The sequence below is a fragment of the Podarcis gaigeae genome (genome assembly GCF_964106915.1).
Source record: "Podarcis gaigeae genome assembly, chromosome: 14".
Lineage (NCBI taxonomy): Eukaryota > Metazoa > Chordata > Lepidosauria > Squamata > Lacertidae > Podarcis > Podarcis gaigeae.
In genome coordinates, this window is record NC_139690.1 from 32,134,673 (window position 1) to 32,157,507 (window position 22,835).

Genomic DNA, 22,835 nt, shown 5'->3' on the forward strand with positions numbered 1-22,835 from the left:
TTTGGTTTGTTTTCCATCTGGTATAGTCTGGACTTTATGGTGTGCATTTCCCTTAGAAAGTAAATGCTATGTTTAAAACACTGTCGAAGTTAGAAATATTCAGTGCTTACTCTGAAGGTAGATGATGAGATAGTAATTCAGATTAGTTTTCCCATTAGTGTTTTGTTTCTTTGATTTGGTATGTTTTCTTACTTGTAAATTTCATTTCCATGTCTCCTGCCCTAGAGCTTTTTTGAAATTTAGCTTCCAGCCAGTGGCTGAACCAGGGACAGCAACTGTCACGGAACTCTTGGGTCCAGCATTCTGACTTACCTGCTTAAGGAATAGTAGAGCAACTACCAGTTTTCTCCATTACTCTCCAGTATTCGAAAAACCAGTTGTGCTTAGCAGAGCAAGTGATTTATAAACTTTATGGTTACTGAGCCTTATCAAATCAAATTTTCCTGAACGACAATGTGCAGCCAACACCTTTGAGAAAGTGAGCCTCCCCCCGTTCCTCCATCATCAAAATTGTCTTGAGCAGCACTGGCTTGATTGATTTGGGTGCAGTAAAACTTTGGCTATCTCCATTTAGCATACTTTTCTCTCATGTTAGTTGTTTGAATTGTTCAGAGTTTTATGGAAGCTCTTTTGCAATTATTACAGTCCCCAAATTTGGTGATTATTTTCCTAGGTGGGTGAAAAGATGCAGGCCCTGTTTCTCCTAACAGCAGTAATATGCTGTTGTGTAAATGTATTGGATATAACCACTGAGGCTCTTATAGTGGTAAAAGCATGCATTTTCTTTTAAGAGCGAAAAACAAGTGAGTCTTAACTCATCTGAGTAATACGGATTCCTCCCCCCATTAAAAAAATAACTCATGTTCCTTGATTTGGTTGATTCCATCTTTGTAGAAAAGCCATACAAATTAGCAGTCATCTGGTTATCTGAAGGTAGTGATAGCTACTTCTGGGTGCTAGGAACATACCAACTGGCAGTAGAACAGCATTTGCAGCCACTTAAACAGAACAGCAGTGTTATAGAGGCTGCTTACAGGGCTTTCTTAGTTGGGCTACAGACTACTGGCCCCTGACTAGCATAGGAGAATGAGCCAAGCATGCAGAAAATTTTATAGCACTTACCATGTTAGTGGACAGTGCCTTGGATTAAAAGGGAATGGGAGTACCTTGGATTAAAAGGGAGACTGAGTAAGCCCCTCCTTGAAGCTTCCATAACTAGCTACAGTAGCACTCCCTGCTATACACATTTAGAAGAGGGCACACTACATTGGTTTGACCCAACTTAGCTGAGAGCTATTGGGAAGGAGTTTGTATAATTTCAGAAGCTGTTCCTGATTAGGGAACTTTATCTTGTATCTTGGGAACCACGGACGTTGTCTGGGTGGGTTAATCGCTTCTCTTGCAACTCTCTAGGTGATGTAGCTGATCATCAAGCTGGTTGGACACAATAGATAGATGTTAGGCCACTCTTTACCACTACATTTCTGCACTGGTAGGAACGATCTCCACCTGCCGTCACTTTTAAATCATCATGAGCCTACTCGAACTCTATGTCTTCAACTCAGGTGAGATCTTAATATCTGGCTTAAGCTTTGCAGAACTTTTGTTTGCAAAAGTACATAGAAAACCACATTAAGATGCTTTAGTCCTCCAATGCGATATTTGCAAACTGTGTAACTCCTGATGCCAGAGATAATTCTGATCAATTTTTATGCAACAGATACACCCTCTCATGAGGGGGAAAATGCCCTCCCTTCTTTTGAAGTAGAGGAGCAGCAGATTTCTTTTGGAGAAACTGAATAAAAATGCAATACTACTTTTTTAGCACTCTTTTAGATGTTGAAAGCCACACTGTTACTCTAAGAATATTAAGTGCATTATGTATCACTTGGTTTACCATAAAGTTATCATGTCTGATATTTTTGAAATACAGCTTATTCAGACAGTACTTACAGATTTAATTTATTAAGGTTTTGTTACACCTGGATGTAGAAGCTGCTACACTGTAAGGAACCTAGCATCCCTTTGGTTTTGCCAGTTTATGAGGACAAGGCAAAAACAATAAGAATAGAAAGCTTCAACGTTATAGTAAAACAAATTGTTGTGTCTCCTCCAGTCCTCCTGTCAAGCAGGTAGAAAGCATGCATTTCCATAAAAAGATCTGGGGGAAAGAGGGGAAGGGAAACAAAAATCAATGAACACTACATGATATTTAGTCTTTTTCTAATCTATCACTATCAGTTTCTCTTTTCTCATATTTGTCATCCTATTTATCATGGACTTTGAAAAACTGAAAATTTGCCCAGATCGAAACAAGCTTCTACCCTTTCATATGCCAGTTTATTTCTTGACTTGGTGCATTTCCAACATAGATCAATTTCTTTCACATGCTGCAGAAGATGGAGGAATTTGAAGTAGGTAAGAAGCAAGAGGAGTCAGAGACAGGAGGGATGTGCTTGGCAGAATCCCAGACTGCATCTGTTGGCCAAATACCTGAATATGTTCTGTATTCTGCAACATCTGAAAGTACCTTTCCAATATCAAGCCCTCAGTATGCTGCTTGCTTTGTAATCCACTCAAAATGCAGAAGCAGTGCTATTATAACTTCAACTTTGAGAGTTATACACTTATTGTACAGCTCAAGACCTACTTGTCCTCAATGTACAGGAATTGTCTTCCTGTTGCACAGTTTTGGAAATCATTTTGAGTGAGCAAATATCTGAACATCTTGTGTTAAATATTTAATAATCCAATTATTCTCAATTTATTCCAATTTTTCAGAAAAACAAAAAAGGCTTTAACAAAAATGGGAATCCCCCCCCCCCCGCCGGGCCCTCACATCTCTAGGTGAAAATGTTAATTTTAAAATGATTTGCTGTACTTCACTTGAGTATATATCTGGAGGATATATTTTTATTCCCATGACAGACATTTAAATGTAAGTGACAAGACTTTGGCACACCATTGTGAAGCTAAGAAAATCCTTAAGTGTCCTAGGGGATGCGAGTGCACATTTTGCTGTAGATGGGCTGCTATGGTGGGAAAGGGGTTGGTAGAAATGGATATATTGGGATGAGAGGTTTTAAGTAACTGGCCTCTAGGGAGCTCTTGGCCACCATCTGGGTCTAGTTGCATGCCTATAGCTTTTGGATGAGGATCCTTTTGAAGACTCTTGTCCCCTCCCCCTTTCTGCCACACCAAAAGCTCTGTTGGTAATGCATTGGTTCATTTTCACCCTATTTACATGTGAATCTCTATTGGACTGGTTGCAGGAGAAACTCCTGTGGCAACCATCATGTTTATAAAACTTATTTTTCAATAACAAGCTTTTCTTTTAGTTAAGTAGGATGACTTGTATCTCAATATAACTAATTTCCAGCCCTGGAAATACAGTTCAGATTTCTAAATGATCTTGAGAGTCACATATAAGCAGGTGCTTGGGATTTTACTTGAATTCCAGTGCCTTCTTTCAATTACAGTGGTACCTCGGGTTAAGAACTTAATTCGTTCCGGAGGTCCGTTCTTAACCTGAAACTGTTCTTAACCTGAGGTACCACTTTAGCTAATGGAGCCTCCCGCTGCTGCGCCGCCACCACACAATTTCTGTTCTCATCCTGAAGCAAAGTTCTTAACCCGAGGTACTATTTCTGGGTTATTGGAGTCTGTAACCTGAAGCGTCTGTAACCTGAAGCATCTGTAACCCGAGGTACCACTGTATTCCTGTTACATTGCTATCCCACCTTTCCTCCAAGGAGCTTGAAGTGGTATGTACCGTATTGGCCAGAACAAGGAAGGGGAAAGGTCACTGGCAACACAGCGTGCCCCCCCCCCCCAGTATGCAGCCAGGAGCAGCGAGGAATGGAGTGGCTTATATTCGGGTATTTCCCCCCCTCCATTTTTAAAGGTGTGGCTTGTATTCTGATGCAGCTTATTTTCGGGCCAATATGGTACATGGATAACAGTGGGGGGGGGGGTGATAGAGAAAAGTCAAAGCAAATTTATATACAAGTGTTCACAAAAAAAATTGTTGTTTGGGCCAGGCATAGCTTTGTTTAGCACTGACTGTAAACATTTATTTGACTATATATAGTTTTCCTTTGCAGTCTGAGTTTGAACCTGTTATGTAGAATGCTTCAAAAGAAGGAAGATCAGGGACAGATCCAGACCAAACACTCAAAACACATCCAATTCGCGTTTAAAGCACATGACGCCTACCAAATAATCCACATGTGTTTTTCCACATTACAAATTCCCAGCACGCTTAACAAATTAGTTTCCATGATCCTTGGGAAGGGTGTGAAAGTCATGTGCTTTAAATGTGCATTGCACATCCTTTAAATATATGGTGTGGATCTGCCCCGAGTTGACAATCCACATTTGCAGGCTGGCCTGGAGAATTTAGCACTTCCACAGCCATAGACATTTGGTTTCAGTGTTGGTTTTATTACGTTAGTATAGATTTGAACTTTAAAAAACTCATCTTTTTTGCTTTGCTCTGCAACAACTTGAATCTGGATGAAGAATGTAGACAGTGTCTGTGTGGTCAGAGAATGCATGTAACAGATCTACATTATTGAAATCTACATTATTGAAATCTCTTAAAGCGAATCATTGGACTTGAACAACTCACCCCCAACTCCCACTGGTGTTTTGAGGGGCATGCATCAGTCTATTGAAAGGGACAATTGTTCTGGCCTGCCACTGAATGCGATAGTGCACACATGTTCACTACCATAATTTTGTTGCATCACACTTGGATGGTAAATGCCAGTTTGGCCTTCCACTCCACTTGATTCCCATCTCTGCAAAGTGTCTTGGTCTTGCATATCATAAAATGGCTTATTCAGAGCTCTGTGCTAGAACAGTATTTGGTTTGGGTCAGGGGCAGGAGATGTTTTAAATGGGAAAGTGCCTCTGGGATATGTGAGCTTAACTATCCCCCACTTCTTTCCCAAGTCTTGTTATTTAGGCTTCTGTGCTCTCTTGATGTTTCAGGGATTTATGGTGGATCTTTATTAAATTGTTGCTTTCAAAGAGTTTTCAAATTCCTTTTTTTTCCTCACAGCTATGCTGTGAGGAAGGTGGAGCTGTAGACATTATTGGCATTTTGTATAGGTTTGGATGCTGAAGCTGCTGACGGCTCATGTTGTGACCCAGAAGCCAAGCTTTTTATGGATTGAAGCACAGAAAACATGCTCAGTCTATGTATTTTAAACTGGTTCCATTTGCAGGGTACACAAATCAGGTGAATACCTCTAGTTATCTAACCAAATGTTGAGTTTCTAGGTGTTGTTTTACGGGGAGCACATCCTCTTAAAATGAAGGTGCATGCTAAGTCATTGCAGGGTATTAAACCTGGGCAGAAGAAGAGAGGAAAGTAATCTGTCTAATTGTGACAGCAACAATAAATGTTCTCTCACAGGCAGAACCCAGCAACACCCATTCTGTGAGGAAATATTTCTTAAGAGTATAGATCTTTGAGTTGTGCTACCAGAGAAAAACTGACTTGAAGTGGACGCTCTTAGGAAGTAAGCTTTTAGAATTGCAGACTAACCTGGAAGCCTTTCCAGAGCAGGAAGATGCAGCAGGTGGATTGTGTAATGAGTGAGGTCTAGAGCTGGTGAAGACTTAAGTGCCAGACTACCATTCATGTTAAGCATGCATTTTTAAAAGCTGTTCACAGAAGCTGCCTTCTCTTCAGAAAAAACAGCTGTATTGGGACTGTAGCATGAATGCAGTAGAACTTTTACCCTTTCATCCTGTACCATTTTATCGCTAAAAATAGCCATCCCAAGGACAAACCACTCTTGATGTGTTCTGGATGTAGATCAGAGGCCTCTTTGGCTGCTTTTTCCTAAAAGCCACCTATTTAAGCATACTTAAAGGGGGAGGCAAGCACCAATGCATCTTGTTTTAAAACAACAACACCTCCCTCCCCCCCCCCTCTCTCTCTCTCTCATATTCAGGCATACAAGTTACAACAAACAGTTCATGAAAAGGAAATTGTCACAGTCCATAATTAATACAGCCTTAAAGGTTTTTAAATGTGTCCTTAGCACTGTGTGAATGTTGTCTCTAAGACTTTGTGAGAGTGCTGAAGTCAGCCTTCCTTTAATCTTGAAAATCTTTACTTGAACAGGCTTTCTCTTGTGTTAGCACTGAAGGCACCATCATTGTACCATAGACCAGTCTTAACTTTGTATAGCTCTGTCCTGGGTGCTGAATAGGCTTTGAAGGCTAAATGTGTAATGTGAACTGGTGAAATGCAGCTTTTGAGACTTGTTCTGCATTTGTTGCTGGATTCCATTGCTGCAAGGAAGGAAGGAAATAATAAAAATGGAACTTGACTTTAACAGTGATTCTTGATAAAATATGGAAACATTTTTGCATAAAGTTAGATAACTTTTAGTAGCATAGTATAAACAAAGTAATGGAGTCAGAAGCCTGCTAAAGGCTAGTTCTGACAGTGTTGTGGGCACAGAAGGTTGTATCTAAATAAGCTTTATTTAAAGTAGACCCATTGAGTTTAAGGGATTTAAATTAGTTACGTTCATTTGTTTCAGTGGGGCTACTCAGAATATGGTTCACATTTGATACAACCAAATGTGAAGAACCCAAAGTAAGATCTTAATTTATTTTAGAAGAAATATTAGCTTTTTACTGTATTGCATAATTTTGCTATGTTTTAGATCTGCATACAGTGGTACCTCAGGTTAAGTACTTAATTCGTTCTGGAGGTCCGTTCTTAACCTGAAGCTGTTCTTAACCTGAAGACCACTTTAGCTAATGGGGTCTCCAGCTGCCGCCGTGCTGCCGGAGCACAATTTCTGTTCTCATCCTGAAGCAAAGTTCTTAACCCGAGGTAATGTTTCTGGGTTAGCGGAGTCTGTAACCTGAAGCGTATGTAACCCAAGGTACCACTGTAATTTGTCAGTACTACTGTCAAGATCCAGGTTACTGATCTATTTCTGTTTTCCGTATCCCAATAAGCTGGAGATGCTGATGATCCACCAAGAATTACTCAAAACCCAGTCATCAATGGGAATGTAGCAATGGCTGATGGTCACAACAACACAGAAGAAGACATGGAAGATGGTGAGTCATCCCTTCTACTTGCTCTGATGCGGGTGGGGAGCTTGCTTGTTTTTTGCAGTGAGTAGTATATCCATTTGATGGACCTGAAAGGCTTTTGCATCCTCATATATGTATTTGGGAGACATGGTAGAAGTTTGCAAATCAACGTATTGTGTAGAAATAATGGATATGGAGTTTTTCCTTCCTCTCTTGTAAGACAATAACTCAGGTCATCTAATGAAACAGGACAAATGAAAGATTTTCTGCACACTGTTCATTATTTTTTATGGAACTCATTGCCACAGGATGTGCTGCTGATGGCTAGTGGGTAAGCCCACTTAAATTATGGCAGATTCATGGAGGAGAAAAAGGCTGTCTCTGTGGTTTTGCCTGATGATGGCTACATGGGACCCCTGTGTTTAGAGGAAGCATGCTTTTGAATACCAGTTTCTGGGGAGCAGCGGCAGGGGTGTGTTTCTGTGTGTGGCCTTCCTGAAGACTCAGATTGGCCAGTGTGGGAACTGGGGTGCTGGACTAAATGGACATTTGCTGTGATCCAACTCACTTTATGGCCTGTTCATTCACAAGTTGTTAAAAGTATTGCTCTTTTTGCCTAAGATAGGCAAAAGGGCTTTGCCTTCCAGTAAAGTATGGCTCACTGGGCGGGGCGGGGCGGGGCGGGGCGGGGTTAACTAGCCGTGGCTTATTGTCTGTTTTGTGGGCCTTAATCATGTGAGCAATACAATGCAGGGAGCCATAGCTCTGTCAATACTTTAAGCATCTGCGGGAATCTCCAGATGCCTTCCTAGATTACTTTGCAACTGCACCTATGTTTTAACTGTAACCCAGTACCATAGGAATAAATCAGTACAGTGGTCAGACTGTCTTTTGCACCATTCAAATGAACGTATAATAACAAAGCTTCCTGTTTTCGGAAGCATTCCTTGTGGGCTGGGCCTGCCATGTATGCTCTTTGTAGTCTGCATTTATTATATATATTTTGTATTAAATTTAATATTTCATTTAGCAAGAATCTGAAGTGGTTAATAGGTGGCTACATCAGTCTTGTATTAAAGCCTTTGTCTGGTAGTCATAGGTGACAAAGAATTGTATGCAGGTGAGCACACAAAATTATATGCAGGTGAGTGAGCAGGTTAGTGTAGAAACTTAGTGGGCTGCCAGAGGACAAGGCATAGGAGCTCTCTGATCATTTTCTTTGAGTCCCCAGTGAAGTTACCAATGTATGGGCAACCATGGCACGGCTATCCTTGTCTGGCACACCAGGTGAGGTTAGTAAAGGTCACTGAGGCTTCTTGTGACAGCAGTGGATCTAGGAGTATCCCCAAACTGTCCACCAGCTCCTTCAGATGGAGTGCAACTCCATCCAGAGGTGGTTCAAAACCCAGTTCCCAGATCTGGGAATCACCCATCCATAGGGTTTCCATCTTGTGGGGATTCAGACACATTTTTAGTCCACTTTGAACTACGTGCAGTGCAATTTTGTTCATTCCTGGCCATCCCAGCATTCAGCTTAATTGAATGTCTCTAGGCTCTAGTTTTATGTGAGATGTTGCTTCTTCAAAGCATCAGACCTCTACAAGGCTTTAAATGGGACCCTTCTAGGCTGCCTGGCTGAGAAAGTGGTCTTGATTATGTTGTTGCATGCCACCCCAATCCCCAAGAGGTGCAAGGTTCCAGGAGCACCTATGGTTTGTTTTATTTGTAATGAGGGACAGCAGAGGCTGTGGTAGCTTTAGGATATATAATTTAATTACACATGGTATATACATGAACCTATGATGGAGGGACTCACAGCATTAAGACCCCAAGAAGTTATTGCCCCCCTCCCCTCCCCTCCCCTCCCCTCTGGCTTTTGTCTTTCTAAAAGACAGTTGAGGAAGGGGCCCCACCTATTTGCCCTCTGGCACAGAGCCACTTCCTTTTGCCTTAACAACCCCTACTTAGGGGGCTATTAGCAAGAAAATTGTCTGGCTATTCCAGCAGTTGAATTCCTCTTGGATCTAGGAATTGGAAGGAACTCCAGCATACAGCCTGTCCCCTCTCCCCACAAAAAACTTGCTAAGATGATGTTTAGTTGTTCTTTTTTTATATTCCAGATAGAACAATGTATTCATATTTAAATGAATTCACATGAAATTAAGTACCAAAATCTGCTTTAAAAAAACCTTATAACCAATTTAAATTCTTGCTTTACTGCCCTTCCTTCAAGTTGTCTTGAAGGCTCTATGGAGAAATTTGGTGTGGGTTTTTTATTATGATAAATGCAACTTCAGGAAGTTTGCCTCTAAAGCCCGGGCTCATTGCTTGTGGTGTACAGTTTCCTAACATGGACCAGATAGCATCATAATCATTATTATTCAGTATAACTTGATTTCTTATCTTCCCTTCACCACAAGGTCCAAGGGTGGGTTACAGCAATTTTAAAATGCAATTTTAAAATCAGTTTAAAACAAATTACAATCAACAGAATAGGAGGATTATTATTATGGGGTCAATAACATATTAAGTGGATGGGCTGTGCCCTTCCTTGAGGTCCCTCTCACTGCTATGCATAGTGAATGAAAGTGAATCATATAGAGTTAAAATGATCACTAACAATCCTGGGTGAGGTATGTGCCCTTCCCCATCACTTGTGACTTGGCTTAATTTACTTGGGTCACTTGGAATGATTAGCTGCATGGGAGCTTTCAGCAAGTTCATTTCAGTTCATTCCTTGTGAAGCACATAAATAGGTTGGTCTAGACTCTAGAGCTAGTGGAACTGGGATGTATGGACTTCAACTGTTTGGCCTTTAAAATCTCCTTCTGGTTGTTATAATTTGATAACTTTTAAAATGGCTATTGCTGCTTAATCAGAGGTTAAGCCACCATACTGAGGACAGCCATCACAAATGCCAGGTGTGAATGGGCCATTACTCCCTCTGAAATAACTTATGTGAGGCTTGAGAGTACTCCTTGATCCACCACTGTGGAGGGCACTTTGCTAGTGTTGGCTGGTATACCAGCTACAACTACTCCAGTGTTGATCACTGTGAGAACAGAATGCTGGATTAGATTCTGGGCCATTGGCCTGATCTAGCAGGCTCTTCTTAAGTTCTTATATGGTTCTGGACCAGGGTTTTATCAAAAGCCACCTCTCCCATTTCACCCTGGCCACTTTGATCTATGAATGAAGGTTGATTGATGGTGCCACACACCTCCGTGTCAAGCCTTATGATTCAAATGCATGCTTTCAGTGTTGTGGCACCTGTTCTCTGAAGTTCTTTTCCTTAGCAGTGAAGGAAGCCCCAACGAACATTATGTTTTTGACATTAGATGAAAACATTTATTTTTCCCCAAGCCTTCCAAGATCAGTCCATTTTAAAACTTCCATTTTTGATTCATGTTGACTTCCAAGTTTTTTTTTTTTTAAAAAAACATTGGTTTATCATTTGTATTACATGTTATAAACTGTTTTTGTGCAATGCTCAGGTATTTTTTGAATGTAGAGCTTTTTATAGATTCTGAAATAAATTTTAAAAATTGGAATACTTCGGCATTTTGAGAGGGAGGCTTTCAGAAGACGTTCATGGTCGTATAACAGCTTTGGTTTCACAAGCAAAAATCTGGCCTGGGGGAGTAACTGTGCCCTTACTAATTGAAATTCATTTGGGAATGTGTGTGTGTGTGTGTGTGAGAGAGAGAGAGAGAGAGAGAGAGAGAGAGAGAGAGAGAGAGAGAGAGACCCCAGAGGCAGGGAGGAAGAGCGAGATTGAAAAGCTATGTAACAAAAGCTTGTCATTTGAAATACTTCTATTTGACTGCTTTGTTTTTCTGTGGCAAAAGACCATAATGGAATGCTGAGTTGGCTGTTGAAAATGCAAAAATGCACATTGATTTCATTTTGTGGCTGCTTATTGCATTTTTTTCAAATAACTTGAAACGAAGCTTCTTCTTTTAATGTGAAATGCCATTCAGTTCACCTCCAAACTGAACTCTGTCAAGAATGGATCAATGTTTACATTAAAAAGATAGAGCTGTGTTTATTTTATTATCAGGGGATCTGTGTCTTTACATTTTGATGTTTTGAATCTGAAAATGAAGATCCCTCCCCCTGACTTTTTAGCAGCTTCTTTGTGTGAGAAGAATAAATGTTGCACAGTTTTTCATCACTGAACATACACAATACAGTGGTACCTCGGGTTACTGTATTCTCCTTGCAGGTGCTGTCAGCTACTATTAGGTACTGATTATCTAGTAACAGTAGTTATGCGGGTTCCTCTTTATGCTGTTTTTTAAAAAAATATTTTGTACCAGAGGTTTCCCCATATCTTATTATGTCACAGTTTAAAACCTTATGCATCCTGTATTTTATGCCCCCTTATGCTTTGTTGCATAATTGCACTGATGATGGGTTTTTGTTTTGTTTTGCATGGGTTGTATATATTTCATTGGGCTATTTCAAGCCACATTTGGCTTACAGCTCAATCGTTATAAGCAAAGAAGTAGTGAAGTGTGTGGGGCGTTTTTTGGTGTGTTTTTTTGCAGGGGGCGTTATATGCACAGTCCAACCATAAACTTGATATGTAGACTTGTTAATATAAAGCATTCCATAGCAGGGGGAGGCACATTTCCCATGGCAGGAAGTTTCAGAGTCTGGGTCCCGCACTACAAAGAAGTCCCTCTTTTGTATCTACAGCAACTGATGGTGGTGGGGAATTAATGAGAATCTTAGTGGGCAGACAACTCACACAGGGAGGAGATGAACTACTAGCATTTGAACTTGGAACCAGCCTGTAAGCCACTGAGAGTGGCATGATGACAGAGGTGCATGATTCAAGTATCTGGCCCTGGTGAAAAGTGCAGTTGGTACAAATTCCTGCAACTAAAATTTTCAGCTTTCAAAGGAAGCTGGTGGTACAGTGTACTTTTTCTACTGATTCCTTAGAATAGGATGTTGGAAAGGGGACAAAGAAAGTTAGGTGTCAACTGCACACTGGTACAGTGCTCTCCAAATCTCTGCACAATAAATTCCCATTATAACTAAAAATCAGAAATAAAATATACAGTCTGTTGAAGACTTTATCCTTGCTCTGCAGTGTTCTTACTGTTTCTACATCTGACTTGTTCAATGCATATGGGGTGTTTTGCTGCTCAGATGAAATGCCACACGGTGAGTGGAGGCCGAGCACCTTTGGCCTTGCATGGGGACTAAAAATCAGGCTGATTAATTTGCATTTAATTGATCTTTGGTATTTTGCAGACACAAGCTGGCGGTCGGAAGCAACTTTCCAGTTCACTGTTGAACGTTTCAACAGGCTGAATGAATCAGTCCTAAGTCCCCCCTGCTTTGTACGGAATCTGCCATGGAAGATTATGGTGATGCCACGACTCTACCCAGACAGGCCGCACCAAAAAAGTGTAGGATTCTTTCTTCAGTGCAATGCTGAGTCTGATTCCACGTAAGATATTTTATACACTATGCATTTCTGTATAGCACCATCTTAACCTATTGCATTTTCTGACTATAACTTCTGCGTCGATAGGTAGGACAGCATGAGGAATGGGGTTTCAGCATTCAGGAAGGGTGTATAGGGGCATGTGCTTAGATGTGGAGGAAAGAGGCAGAAAGTCCCATTAGAGGGGCCTGATCAGTCTGATGTAGTCTTCCTTGTTGTCTGCTGTATATTGGGTATAGTATGTTGAGTTTGACATAACTTAATTTGGGATGAATGTAATGTATGTTCGTTCTCAGATATATATTGACCAAATTAATAAGCTATTCAGGCTGGTATTTAATAGTTTTGAATAGTTAATAGGTTAATTACCAAATACATGAACCAGATGAGGATGCAGACTATTTGACCTTTCCCAACAAGAAGAAGGCAGCTCAGTGAATCTATATACAGAGCTGATTTATTGAAGCATAAATTGGCTGCACTGTTGCATACTTACTGCTGCTTCCTTCTGGTGAGGTGCTGCCTGTTTGAATTCCCTCATGCATGAGTACAAAATGATCTGAGCATGTTGGAATGCTCAGTTGCTGCTATTTTGTTTTGTTTTTTGGTAAACAAAAAAGCGCTAAATAGAGAAAGGCCTCCCGTAGGAAAAGACTAGAGCCTGTCAGTTGAGTTAAAAAAAAAGGGTAAATCAGCTAATTTTAATTAATAAACTTGAATATTACCAAACCTGCTAAGCAGGGGTCCATTTGAAAAAGTGAGCACAGGTTGAGAATTGTATGTTTTTTAAAAGTTGGTTTTAGCATCTAAAGCTGATGTTGGCTGACTCAGTTTACGTTGTTAAAAATCAAAGCTTACAGCCTTAACAAAACAGGAAATAAAAGTAAGGTGGCTACAGCAGAATTTTGTATACATGGCATTGGAGCACATCACTAAGAACTAGAAGCCACAATCTTGGCTGAGTGGGAGGCACAGTGGACTTCATGTGTAACCTTTTGAAGGAGTCTCCTAACCCTCAGGTTGAGAATGCAAGCAAATAAACATTCAGAGAACAGAAGCATCTCCATTTGCTGTTTCTTAACCTGTAGTAGCAGAAGTCTTTTTAAAGTATTCCTACCTGCTTTAGAGGAGTTGTAGCATTCTTAGATAGCTATAGAAGAAAATGCACCAAGCTGGAAAAATTCCATGGTGAGTGAACACATAAAAACAGCTCTGTGAGAAACTGAGCCTCTACTCAAACGCTTTCCGTGATGTTAATAGTTTGTAATGGCTCTGAGAGCATTGAAGCAAAGTTTTTTTTTATCCAGAGGTGGCAAGAAGTAAGGTAGGCTTGTTCAGTAAAGCACAGTTTATTAGCATCTTTTTTCTGTAGCTCAGCATGTCAACTGTTATCTCTTTAATTGTTGCAGGTCATGGTCTTGTCATGCACAAGCAGTGCTCAAGATAATAAATTACAAAGATGATGAGAAATCATTCAGTCGCCGAATCAGCCACTTGTTCTTTCATAAGGAAAATGACTGGGGCTTTTCTAACTTTATGTCATGGAGTGTAAGTAACAGCATGCAGCAGCGCAAGAGCCAGTGTGATGGTTATGAATACGTTTTGGACTAGAAAATCCATGTTCAAATCCTCACTTAGCCATGAGGCTCACCAAATGATTCTGAGCAAGTCTCCTTCCTCCTTCTTTTATTTCTTCCTCTTAGCCTAGCCTACCTCACTGGGTTGTGAGAATAAAACAGGTTCATAGGTTGGAGAGAACTGTGAATACCTCCTTGAAATCATTTGAGGAAGGGTGGGATAAAGAATACAACGCAGTGTAATTGACATTATGAGAAAGAAGTCCCATGTTAAGCTCTCAACTGGTGGTCCTGCTCACATAAATTGTGACGAGCAGTGATCTTCCTCTCTGATTAGCAGGAGACATTCCTGTATCATTCAGACTCACTGTTGAAAGTTAGTGTGCATTTATAGACTTCAGGTTTTAAGAAAAGAGCTTTCAAGATTGCCAGTCAGCAAAGTGAAGTTAGTTTGGCCTTATATGTGATTTGCTTTTTAATGTTCTTGTTGTCAATTTTACTTTTTGTAGGAAGTTACTGATCCAGATAAAGGCTATATAGAAGATGACAAAGTAACTTTTGAAGTGTACGTTCAAGCTGATGCTCCACATGGCGTGGCGTAAGTAGCTTATGATCCTTTGACTGGAACAAGTGGTTGGATTGTGGGTCAGTAACCAAGTTTCTTAACAATCTTTGATATCCATTGTGAATTTGGTAAGTGTCTTGTGTTCAGTGTTCAACAAATCACTTCACATTACTGTCAACTGCTAAGCAGCACCTGCTCATTTTGTGGTTTAGAAATCAGTCCGCTGTGCAATCTTTCTTCAGAAGGTCTTTGAAGAGCATACTCAAAAGGATAACATTTATAAACAGATTTCTGAATCCATGGATCAAAATTCTAAATATTCCACGATGGATATATCGCCTTAATGACCAGCAAGGTTGTGTTGGTGGATACAGCTTGGTTCCACAATAATTGTCCATTGTATTCACACACTGGAAATAGATTAATTTGTGTGTGTGTGGTTCTCGTAACCCAATTCATGGTTTTTATAGGTGGGATTCCAAGAAGCATACAGGATATGTAGGACTGAAGAACCAGGGAGCAACCTGCTATATGAACAGCTTATTACAGACATTATTTTTCACAAATCAGCTACGAAAGGTAAACCAAAGTTTTTGTGACTTCTTTGTTTATGTGCTGCTGAATTGCTATGGGGATATTAGGAGCGACCCTCCATAGCTGTGCAGCCTAACATTATTGCACTGGAGATGTGCAGGATGCTATAGGCAATAATCCATGTTATGAATGCAGCTGGTAAATTATTCTGTAGTAGCTGCTTGTCTTGCTCTGCATCTACAACTTGCTGCCTGAACCACAACCACACCAAGGAAACAGCACCACAGAGCTATTCCAGGTGCTGGGAAGCAGCCTTGGCAGCAGAGAAGATGATAGAGATGGCAGGCCAGTGGAAGGAAGAGGTAGAGTAGCTTGATCTCTTAGTTGGCGGTAGTTGCCACAGAGTTCATCCTTGTGGCAGAGGAAACCTTTGAGCTAGCAAATGCCAGTTGCCGTTTTGAAGTTCAGAGCAGCCTCAATTTTAAGCATTCTCTAATTGTAAATCCATCTGGTAGGTCACCTGCATTCTGTTTCTTTGTAACCTGTGCCTTTGGACTCAGTATTTCTTCTGCATGCCCTACCCTAGCTGATACCTACCCATCTGAACATTATTACGGTATTCTACCCAATGGTTAAGTGTGCATGAGACATGAGATTTTACCAAAAGGTAATAGTCACTAGCTATTTCCATTGCTGTTGCGAACAGCTGCTTCTTGTGTGCAAAACCTGCCTGAGGTACCACTGATCCTTTTGGCAATGAAGAGACACTCAAAGGGTTTTGTTCTAGAACCCCAGCAGTCCTTGAAGAAGAGGAGAAAACTTGCTGCTGCTTACTGTGGCTTATAGGAATTAAATGAAGCCATGTTCTCATTAAATGTACAGTGGAGGCCTGATGCAAGAGTGGATCAAATGCCCCATTGAAATACACCAGGTTGTATACAGCTAAGTTAGTTATACCCATTAATTTAAGTGGGTCTACTTTGAGTAGAACTAGCACTGGATACAGCTCCTTGTCTGTGCCCATTATCTCTCTTTTTCTTCCTTCTGCCTACAAAAAAGGGCCCTGCTGGATCAGAATAAGGCCTATCTTGTCCAGTGTTTTGTTCTATGGGGCAGCCCCCCACTCTGGGGTTATGCATGCAACTGATTCTAACAAATTACTACTGTCTATGGTGTCTAGGAGATGAATGGTTCATTCTGGAGGTAGCACTGTCTGCTATGATCCTTCAGGAGTGCAGCGAGCATAGTGTTTGGCCTTTCGCTTGACCTGATTGCTCAATTCATAGTCTTGCAATAAGCTTAATTTTTTTAAAAGTAACTTCCCCACCACCCAGCTATTCAACTTCCTTGTCACAGTGTTTTAGTTGAGCAATGAATGTGCTTTTCTTAGGCTTTTATGCAAACAACCACCACCTGTTACTGCAAAGAGTGGTATCTTTTGTCTCTTCCTGTCTTTCTGGTTCTTTTATGGTCATTCCCTAAGGGAGGCTTCTTTGATATTAATACATTCCTGATTATGATTTCCTTTTAGGTTGGTCAAAGAAAAGAACTCTTGCTTTCTCACTTTTGCTTCTCCTTGCCACTCTCAATTTGTATCAGGCTCTACTTTGTGTACCCATGTTTAGGGTTCTGCAGGGTGTGAATGAATGAATGAATGAATCTTTATTTGCGTCAACCATCGGCCATAGCCATAAAGCAACAATATGATATACAAATAATAGAAATAATTATATAAAATACATTTTAGGGTTTTGAACCAATAGTCAAATCATGGATCTTATTCTGATGGCCTAGGTAAAAACATTGCAGCCTTTTCTGTCACCTGCTCATCTTGATCTGCCAAGAGAAAGGACACTGTAGCCTTTCTCAGAATGGACAATAAAAGAGGTGATATTCTCATTCCTCTAGTCTTTATAAAGAGTGCAATCCAGAAGGGCATGCACCACCGATATCAGTACTGCCATCTCCACAGGCACATAAGTGTTTTTCATGTGGAATCTGTTGGAATCGTCCCTCAAGTACAGTCAAGGACAATACATATGCATTCTGTGTTTTGCCCCCCTGAACCGATATAAAATTGTGAATGACATACAGTCCAAGTTGCCTAGAGAAGTTGCAGATTCAGAACCTCCTTTTCTGACAACCCTGCCAAATAAATTATTTTGTTACTTTGCATTTATACAGTGACTTCAGTTGCTTTTGTCCCCCAACCCCAAATCCTTTCTTTGTACCATGCTAAATTCAGTCACCTACTTGGTATTGTTTAGGATTTCCATTCATAATCTGCTAGTTATAGAAGCAGATTTGTTTTATCACCTGAACCAGCTCCTAAAGTTTTTCAACTGTTAACTCCCCAGCTTCTCTCTACTTCAGTGGTTTAATTTCGCTATGTAGCAAGTGGGTCAGAACTACTCTTCATCTCCCTCCTCTTCCTATGGCCTCCTTTGTCTCTATTGATACCAGCCATTAAAAAAAAACTTGCTCAACTTTCTACCATTGATGTGGTCTTGTTGACTAGGTGTGCCCCTTCCCCTTTTTCCCTAGGCATATCAGCCTGGCATGTTACTTTGCCCACTGAAATATCAGCAGGCTCTGTACTGAGGTATTGAGGTGGAACCACAGCTTAGTGGTAGAGTGTTTTGCTTGCAGATGATCCCAGGTTGAATCCTCACCATCTCTAGGTAGGACTGGGAATGTTCCCAGTATGAAATCCTGGAAAGCCACTGCTAGTAAGTGTAGACAACACATAGCTAGATATACCAGTGATCCTGGCCCCTAAGTTTCCTATTTGTTTCCCTTTTATTGGCTGCTTGTCTTCATTCTTCAAGGATGTATTTCTATTTTTTTTTCTTTTACGTGCTTCTAATATGCCTTGCTATTCCTGTTCTTAGTCTCTCCTCATCCTAATCTTGTATTAATCCCCCAGAGTTCTACTTTCCTTTCTTGTGGTCTACTCATTTGTCACTAGCAGCCTTTAACCCAGTGTTGTTTGTAATTCTAAGAAACCAAAGAGACTGTGCAGTTTTCGAGTCAGTGGTTAAAATCAGGATAGTTTTGAAAGGTTAATTTTGCCACCTTGAGTGGCCAACCCTGCTTCTTGATCTCAGAAACCTTCATGCAAACTTTGGTTAAAACAGGTAAAGGTAAAGGTACCCCTGCCCGTACAGGCCAGTCTTGACAGACTCTAGGGTTGTGCGCTCATCTCACTCTAGAGGCCGGGAGCCAGCGCTGTCCGCAGACACTTCCGGGTCACGTGGCCAGCGTGACGAAGCTGCTCTGGCGAGCCAGAGCAGCACACGGAAACGCCGTTTACCTTCCCGCTAGTAAGCGGTCCCTATTTATCTACTTGCACTTTTGACGTGCTTTCGAACTGCTAGGTTGGCAGGCGCTGGGACCGAGCAACGGGAGCGCACCCCGCCGCGGGGATTAGAACCGCCGACCATGCGATCGGCAAGTCCTAGGCGCTGAGGTTTTACCCACAGCGCCACCCGCTTCCCTGTTTGGGTCCAAATGCATATCAAACACACATTTCTAAAATACATAGTAGAGTCTGTAGCCATTAAGTGTACTATTTATTTATTGCAGTTAATTCTTTTGGGATGCAATCCTTCCAAGGGAGTTTAGCAGCATAACATGGCCCTTGTGATGTCAACATTTTCTGCACAGCCTTGGATTGCATTAGTCTCCTTTTCAGACTTTTCTACACAAGCTGCTCTCCTAATTCCCTCTCTTGTGCGTTCTGTGTTTTTAGTTTTCTCCCTCACTCCTGTGTCACCAGTGAATAGTTGGAACTATTCCCCTGCTCTTCGATTAAGTCACCCACACAATGCAGCCTTTTGCCATGTCACATTTTAATCCCTTTAGGGCCCTTTGTCTAAATTCACTGGTGTTCTCAGTCCTTCCCAGTTGAATGTAATCTGAGAATTGAATTGGTGTATGTTTCCTCCCTCTTTCTGGCGATTAACAGCTAAGTAAAACCCATCTGACCCCTTTCTTGCATGCTTTTAAATGGGCATACTGTCAGTCATGTAGGAAGCTGCCTCTTACCAGCTCAGATCATTTAACTTAGCATGGCCAACACTAGCTGGCAGTGGCTCTCCAGGATTTGAGGCAGTTTTCCCCAGTTCTTCCTGGAGATGCCGAGGATTGAACCTGCAACCTTCTATGTGCAAAGCAGGCGCTCCATTACTGAGCCACAGCCCTTCCCTTCAGGAACATAGGAAGCTGCCTTGTACTGAGCCAGGTGAGAATGTCCCCTCAATGACTAGAAGATTGTATCTGTTTTCTGCAATGTGAAAATACCTAGTCTTGAAATTGAATTATGCATTCTCCTAGCTAAGAGCGATTCAGTATTATCTATGGCAAATGTTTCCCTAGATTTATATAGTCCGATATGTAGCTGGATCCTCGGGTACTTGAACCACTGCATCATTGAGAGCTGGAATATTTCCCTGGTGTAGGGAAATGCCCAAGATGTTGGATCTGTGTATTGAATTGAGGCAATACAGCGATAAAAATGGTGCTGTTGTGCATAATTCCAGTTCTGCAAGGTGCTGAACGTGATTTAAAGGAAACTTTACTGTGTTGTGTGTCTGGTGGCAGATTGATTAGAGTCAGGCAGGACAGGACCTAGGACAGTTCCCATTACATGCTCCCACTCTCACTGTAAAGTGCTCTGATAAGGGTCTGAACTGAGATGGACACAAAAATAGTAAAGCCGTCCTGCCGAGTGCTGACCAAGACCAGCCTACCCTTAGCTGCTCAGCTTGGTGCCTTGCACTCCAGCATCACTGATGGTCTTCAGTTAAACTTCCTCTCCTCTCCTCAGAACTTTACAGGTGAGGGTTGACCTGTGGAGACATGATGAGGCTGTGCATTCTGGTTCCTTGTTTGAGAGGTCTGAACTCACCTCTAATTTTCAGAGGGTTAATCTGGTGCCAAGATTAATTCTTCCTGCAGATTGTTCTTCTTCAGGCTAGCTTGGGGTCCATGCCATCGCTGAGGGAGAGTTGTGCTGTATAGTGGTCGCCTCTGTATCAGAATTGCTCTCTGAAACATCTGGAGTTCTGGGCATAACGAATTTCAGATATGTTTGGAAAGGATGGGGGGGGGGGGAGAAGAGAATACTAAGGACAGCCTTTTTTAGGGACACCCCTCCCTCCAAATAAATAATCTGGTGCAATGTCATAATGGAAGGTTCGTTTAAATAAGCATCAAATGTCAAGGCCCAAACAGAATGTAAATGGCAGTTAGCTTGCTGTGATGCAGCAATAGTTTGGGCATCTTGAAAATTAAGCTGTCAGTCTGATTTGAGCAACTGTTCCACTGTAAGCAATATGATGAAACTGCTGGATATTGCAGGGCCTTCCGCTCTCCTTTAGTGTCAGCAGAGTACATGGGCAGATTATTCAAATAGGTTTTACTGATGTTGGCTTGTCTGACAGATTTTTGATCACGATGAAATGGATTAATAAGTACAACCATGTGAGCTATGAGACCCTTTTCTGTAGTCCTAATTAAATTGGTTTCTTTTTTAGGCTGTGTACATGATGCCCACAGAAGGAGATGACTCATCAAAAAGTGTTCCTTTAGCATTGCAGAGGGTGTTCTATGAGCTTCAGCATAGCGACAAACCAGTAGGAACTAAGAAGCTGACAAAATCCTTTGGGTAAGTGCTGCCAAGATATCAGATGGCTCTTCATGGCTGGCCAGTTTCTTAACCAAAGATTCTCAGCCTACTTCTTCTCAGAAGTGGCTTTCACCATCTGTTAAATGAACCAAGACTGAGTATGTTAATTGTGGTGAAGCCGTCCGTTCCTGACAGGCTCTTGCTGAAGGGGATCCTGCCATTGTTTGCATGCCCCGACAGATCCTTTTAGCATAGCAAACCCTTCCATGTGCATTTTGCCCACCATTTTGTCAGGAATCTATGGGGAGGGATCATAGCCCAGTGGTAGAACACTGAAGCCCTCAAGTTCTGCCCTTGGCATCTGCAGTTAAAAGTATCTCAAGAGGTGGTTCATATTCTTTATATGCTGCCCAGTAACAGAAGATCTTTAGCCAACTTAGAGTTTAGGAAAACCACTGTAATTGAGAAGACTCTCTGACTGACACCCTGGAGAGGTGCTCCCTATTGGGGTGGACCAGGCAGGAGTGGGGAACTGGATCTGGCTGGCATGCCAGATCCATGAGCCTCCTCCACACCCAAGGTCAAGTTTATGACAACTGGGTGGGAACACCCACCCACCTGTCAGTCTGCTGATGTCATAATGATGTCAGGCGATAAACAACTTTTGAAGTTTGAAGTAGATTACTAGGCAGTTACAGCAACCTCCTTTGAAGGTGCGCCCCCAGTACCAGTCAGTGGGAGTGTGCCTTCAAAGGGGATTGCCCCATTAGCGCAAAACAGTTTGCATTGAAACCCCTTGCTACAATGGGTGGTGGTGGTGGTGCAGAAGGGAGAGCCCCGGTTTCAATGCATACCTCTAATGGCGCAAGCCTGTTTGGAAGTGCTCTCCCACCAACAGTCAGGTGATTTTTCACAGGGAAATCAGGATCAATTTTTCTTTGAAAGAAAAGTTTGTGCCAGTTGTGCTAAGCCTTTAAGCCCAAGGGCTGCATTAGCTATTAGGCAATCTTCCCACTGCAGTGCTGTGCTTGCTTGAGATATATGCAGATGCACTACGCACACACACAAGCAAGATATGGAGTGGCAGGCCATTTGAAATGGTAGTCGTGATCTAGGTCGCAGGTTTTCTGCCCGTGCTTCATGCACTTACGTGAAAAGAATGGTTGATTCTGGGATTTCATAAGTTGCACAGTCTTTCTTAGCTGGGATTTTTGATGGTGTACAGCATAAGGTATTTTTTAAAATAACTTCACAATTGTTTTCAAATGTGGCCATTTTATAAGTGCCTTTTTCCCCACTATTTAATAAAGATGGGAGACGTTAGACAGCTTCATGCAACATGACGTTCAGGAACTATGTCGAGTGGTATGTATTTCCCCTTTTTCTGTTCAAGATTAGCATACAGTTTTGTTGCAGTTACGCATATCATGTCACTCACAGGGTAATCCAGAGGGAGGCTGTTCCACACAAGCCCCACTGAAATGAACAGAAGTTGCAGAATATCTCCTGGTTTGATTAGACTGTGCAAAAGTGCTTCTTGCTAGATTGCACCCTAAATATTTTTTTACTTATACTCCAGGTTTAGTTAGAGCCAGTGATCAAATTTAATTTAATTGTTGAAGTCTCAGCCCTGGAATTTGTGTAGACATTATTAGTGTCCTGCCCTAAATGTGCAGAGTTGTGTTTCGTGCACATAGAGGAGGAATATCTGATGGGGAAAACCTTACATTTTAGAAGTCCTCTAAGTAGGGTCTCTTTATATTTCTGTGTTAAGAAAGTGCCACCCTGAGGCATTCAGGACCTTTAGCTAGAATTAAAACTAAACAAATAATTTTCTATTAAGAAAGCAGAAGTAGCTTGAAGAGTTGAGAGGGTGATCTGAAAGCACTGTAGTTTGGAGGCAGTAATGGCCTGGATGAGGACCAATAAACTGAAGTTGAAATCCCACTTGGGTAACACTGTGAATTGGTGGTTCCTCCAGTCTTGGAATTAAGTGGA

The 22,835-nt window shown here is 41.5% G+C and overlaps 1 protein-coding gene across 9 annotated transcripts in view; it reads left to right on the forward strand.

Moving 5' to 3' along the window:
• USP7 (ubiquitin specific peptidase 7) overlaps positions 1–22,835 on the forward strand; it is an 81,825-nt gene that overhangs the window by 36,529 nt on the left and 22,461 nt on the right. For 4 of the 9 annotated variants that reach the window (XM_083710809.1, XM_083710810.1, XM_083710815.1 and 1 more), the window contains 7 exons: positions 6,991–7,095; positions 12,337–12,535; positions 13,942–14,080; positions 14,619–14,707; positions 15,145–15,253; positions 20,746–20,876; positions 22,148–22,202. In XM_083710809.1, coding sequence (XP_083566935.1) covers positions 6,991–7,095; positions 12,337–12,535; positions 13,942–14,080; positions 14,619–14,707; positions 15,145–15,253; positions 20,746–20,876; positions 22,148–22,202 — 827 coding nt within the window. Of the gene's footprint in view, positions 1–302; positions 479–1,413; positions 1,566–6,990; positions 7,096–12,336; positions 12,536–13,941; positions 14,081–14,618; positions 14,708–15,144; positions 15,254–20,745; positions 20,877–22,147; positions 22,203–22,835 lie in introns of those variants that run through there. The other 5 variants (XM_083710812.1, XM_083710816.1, XM_083710814.1 and 2 more) reach the window with 3 other exon arrangements.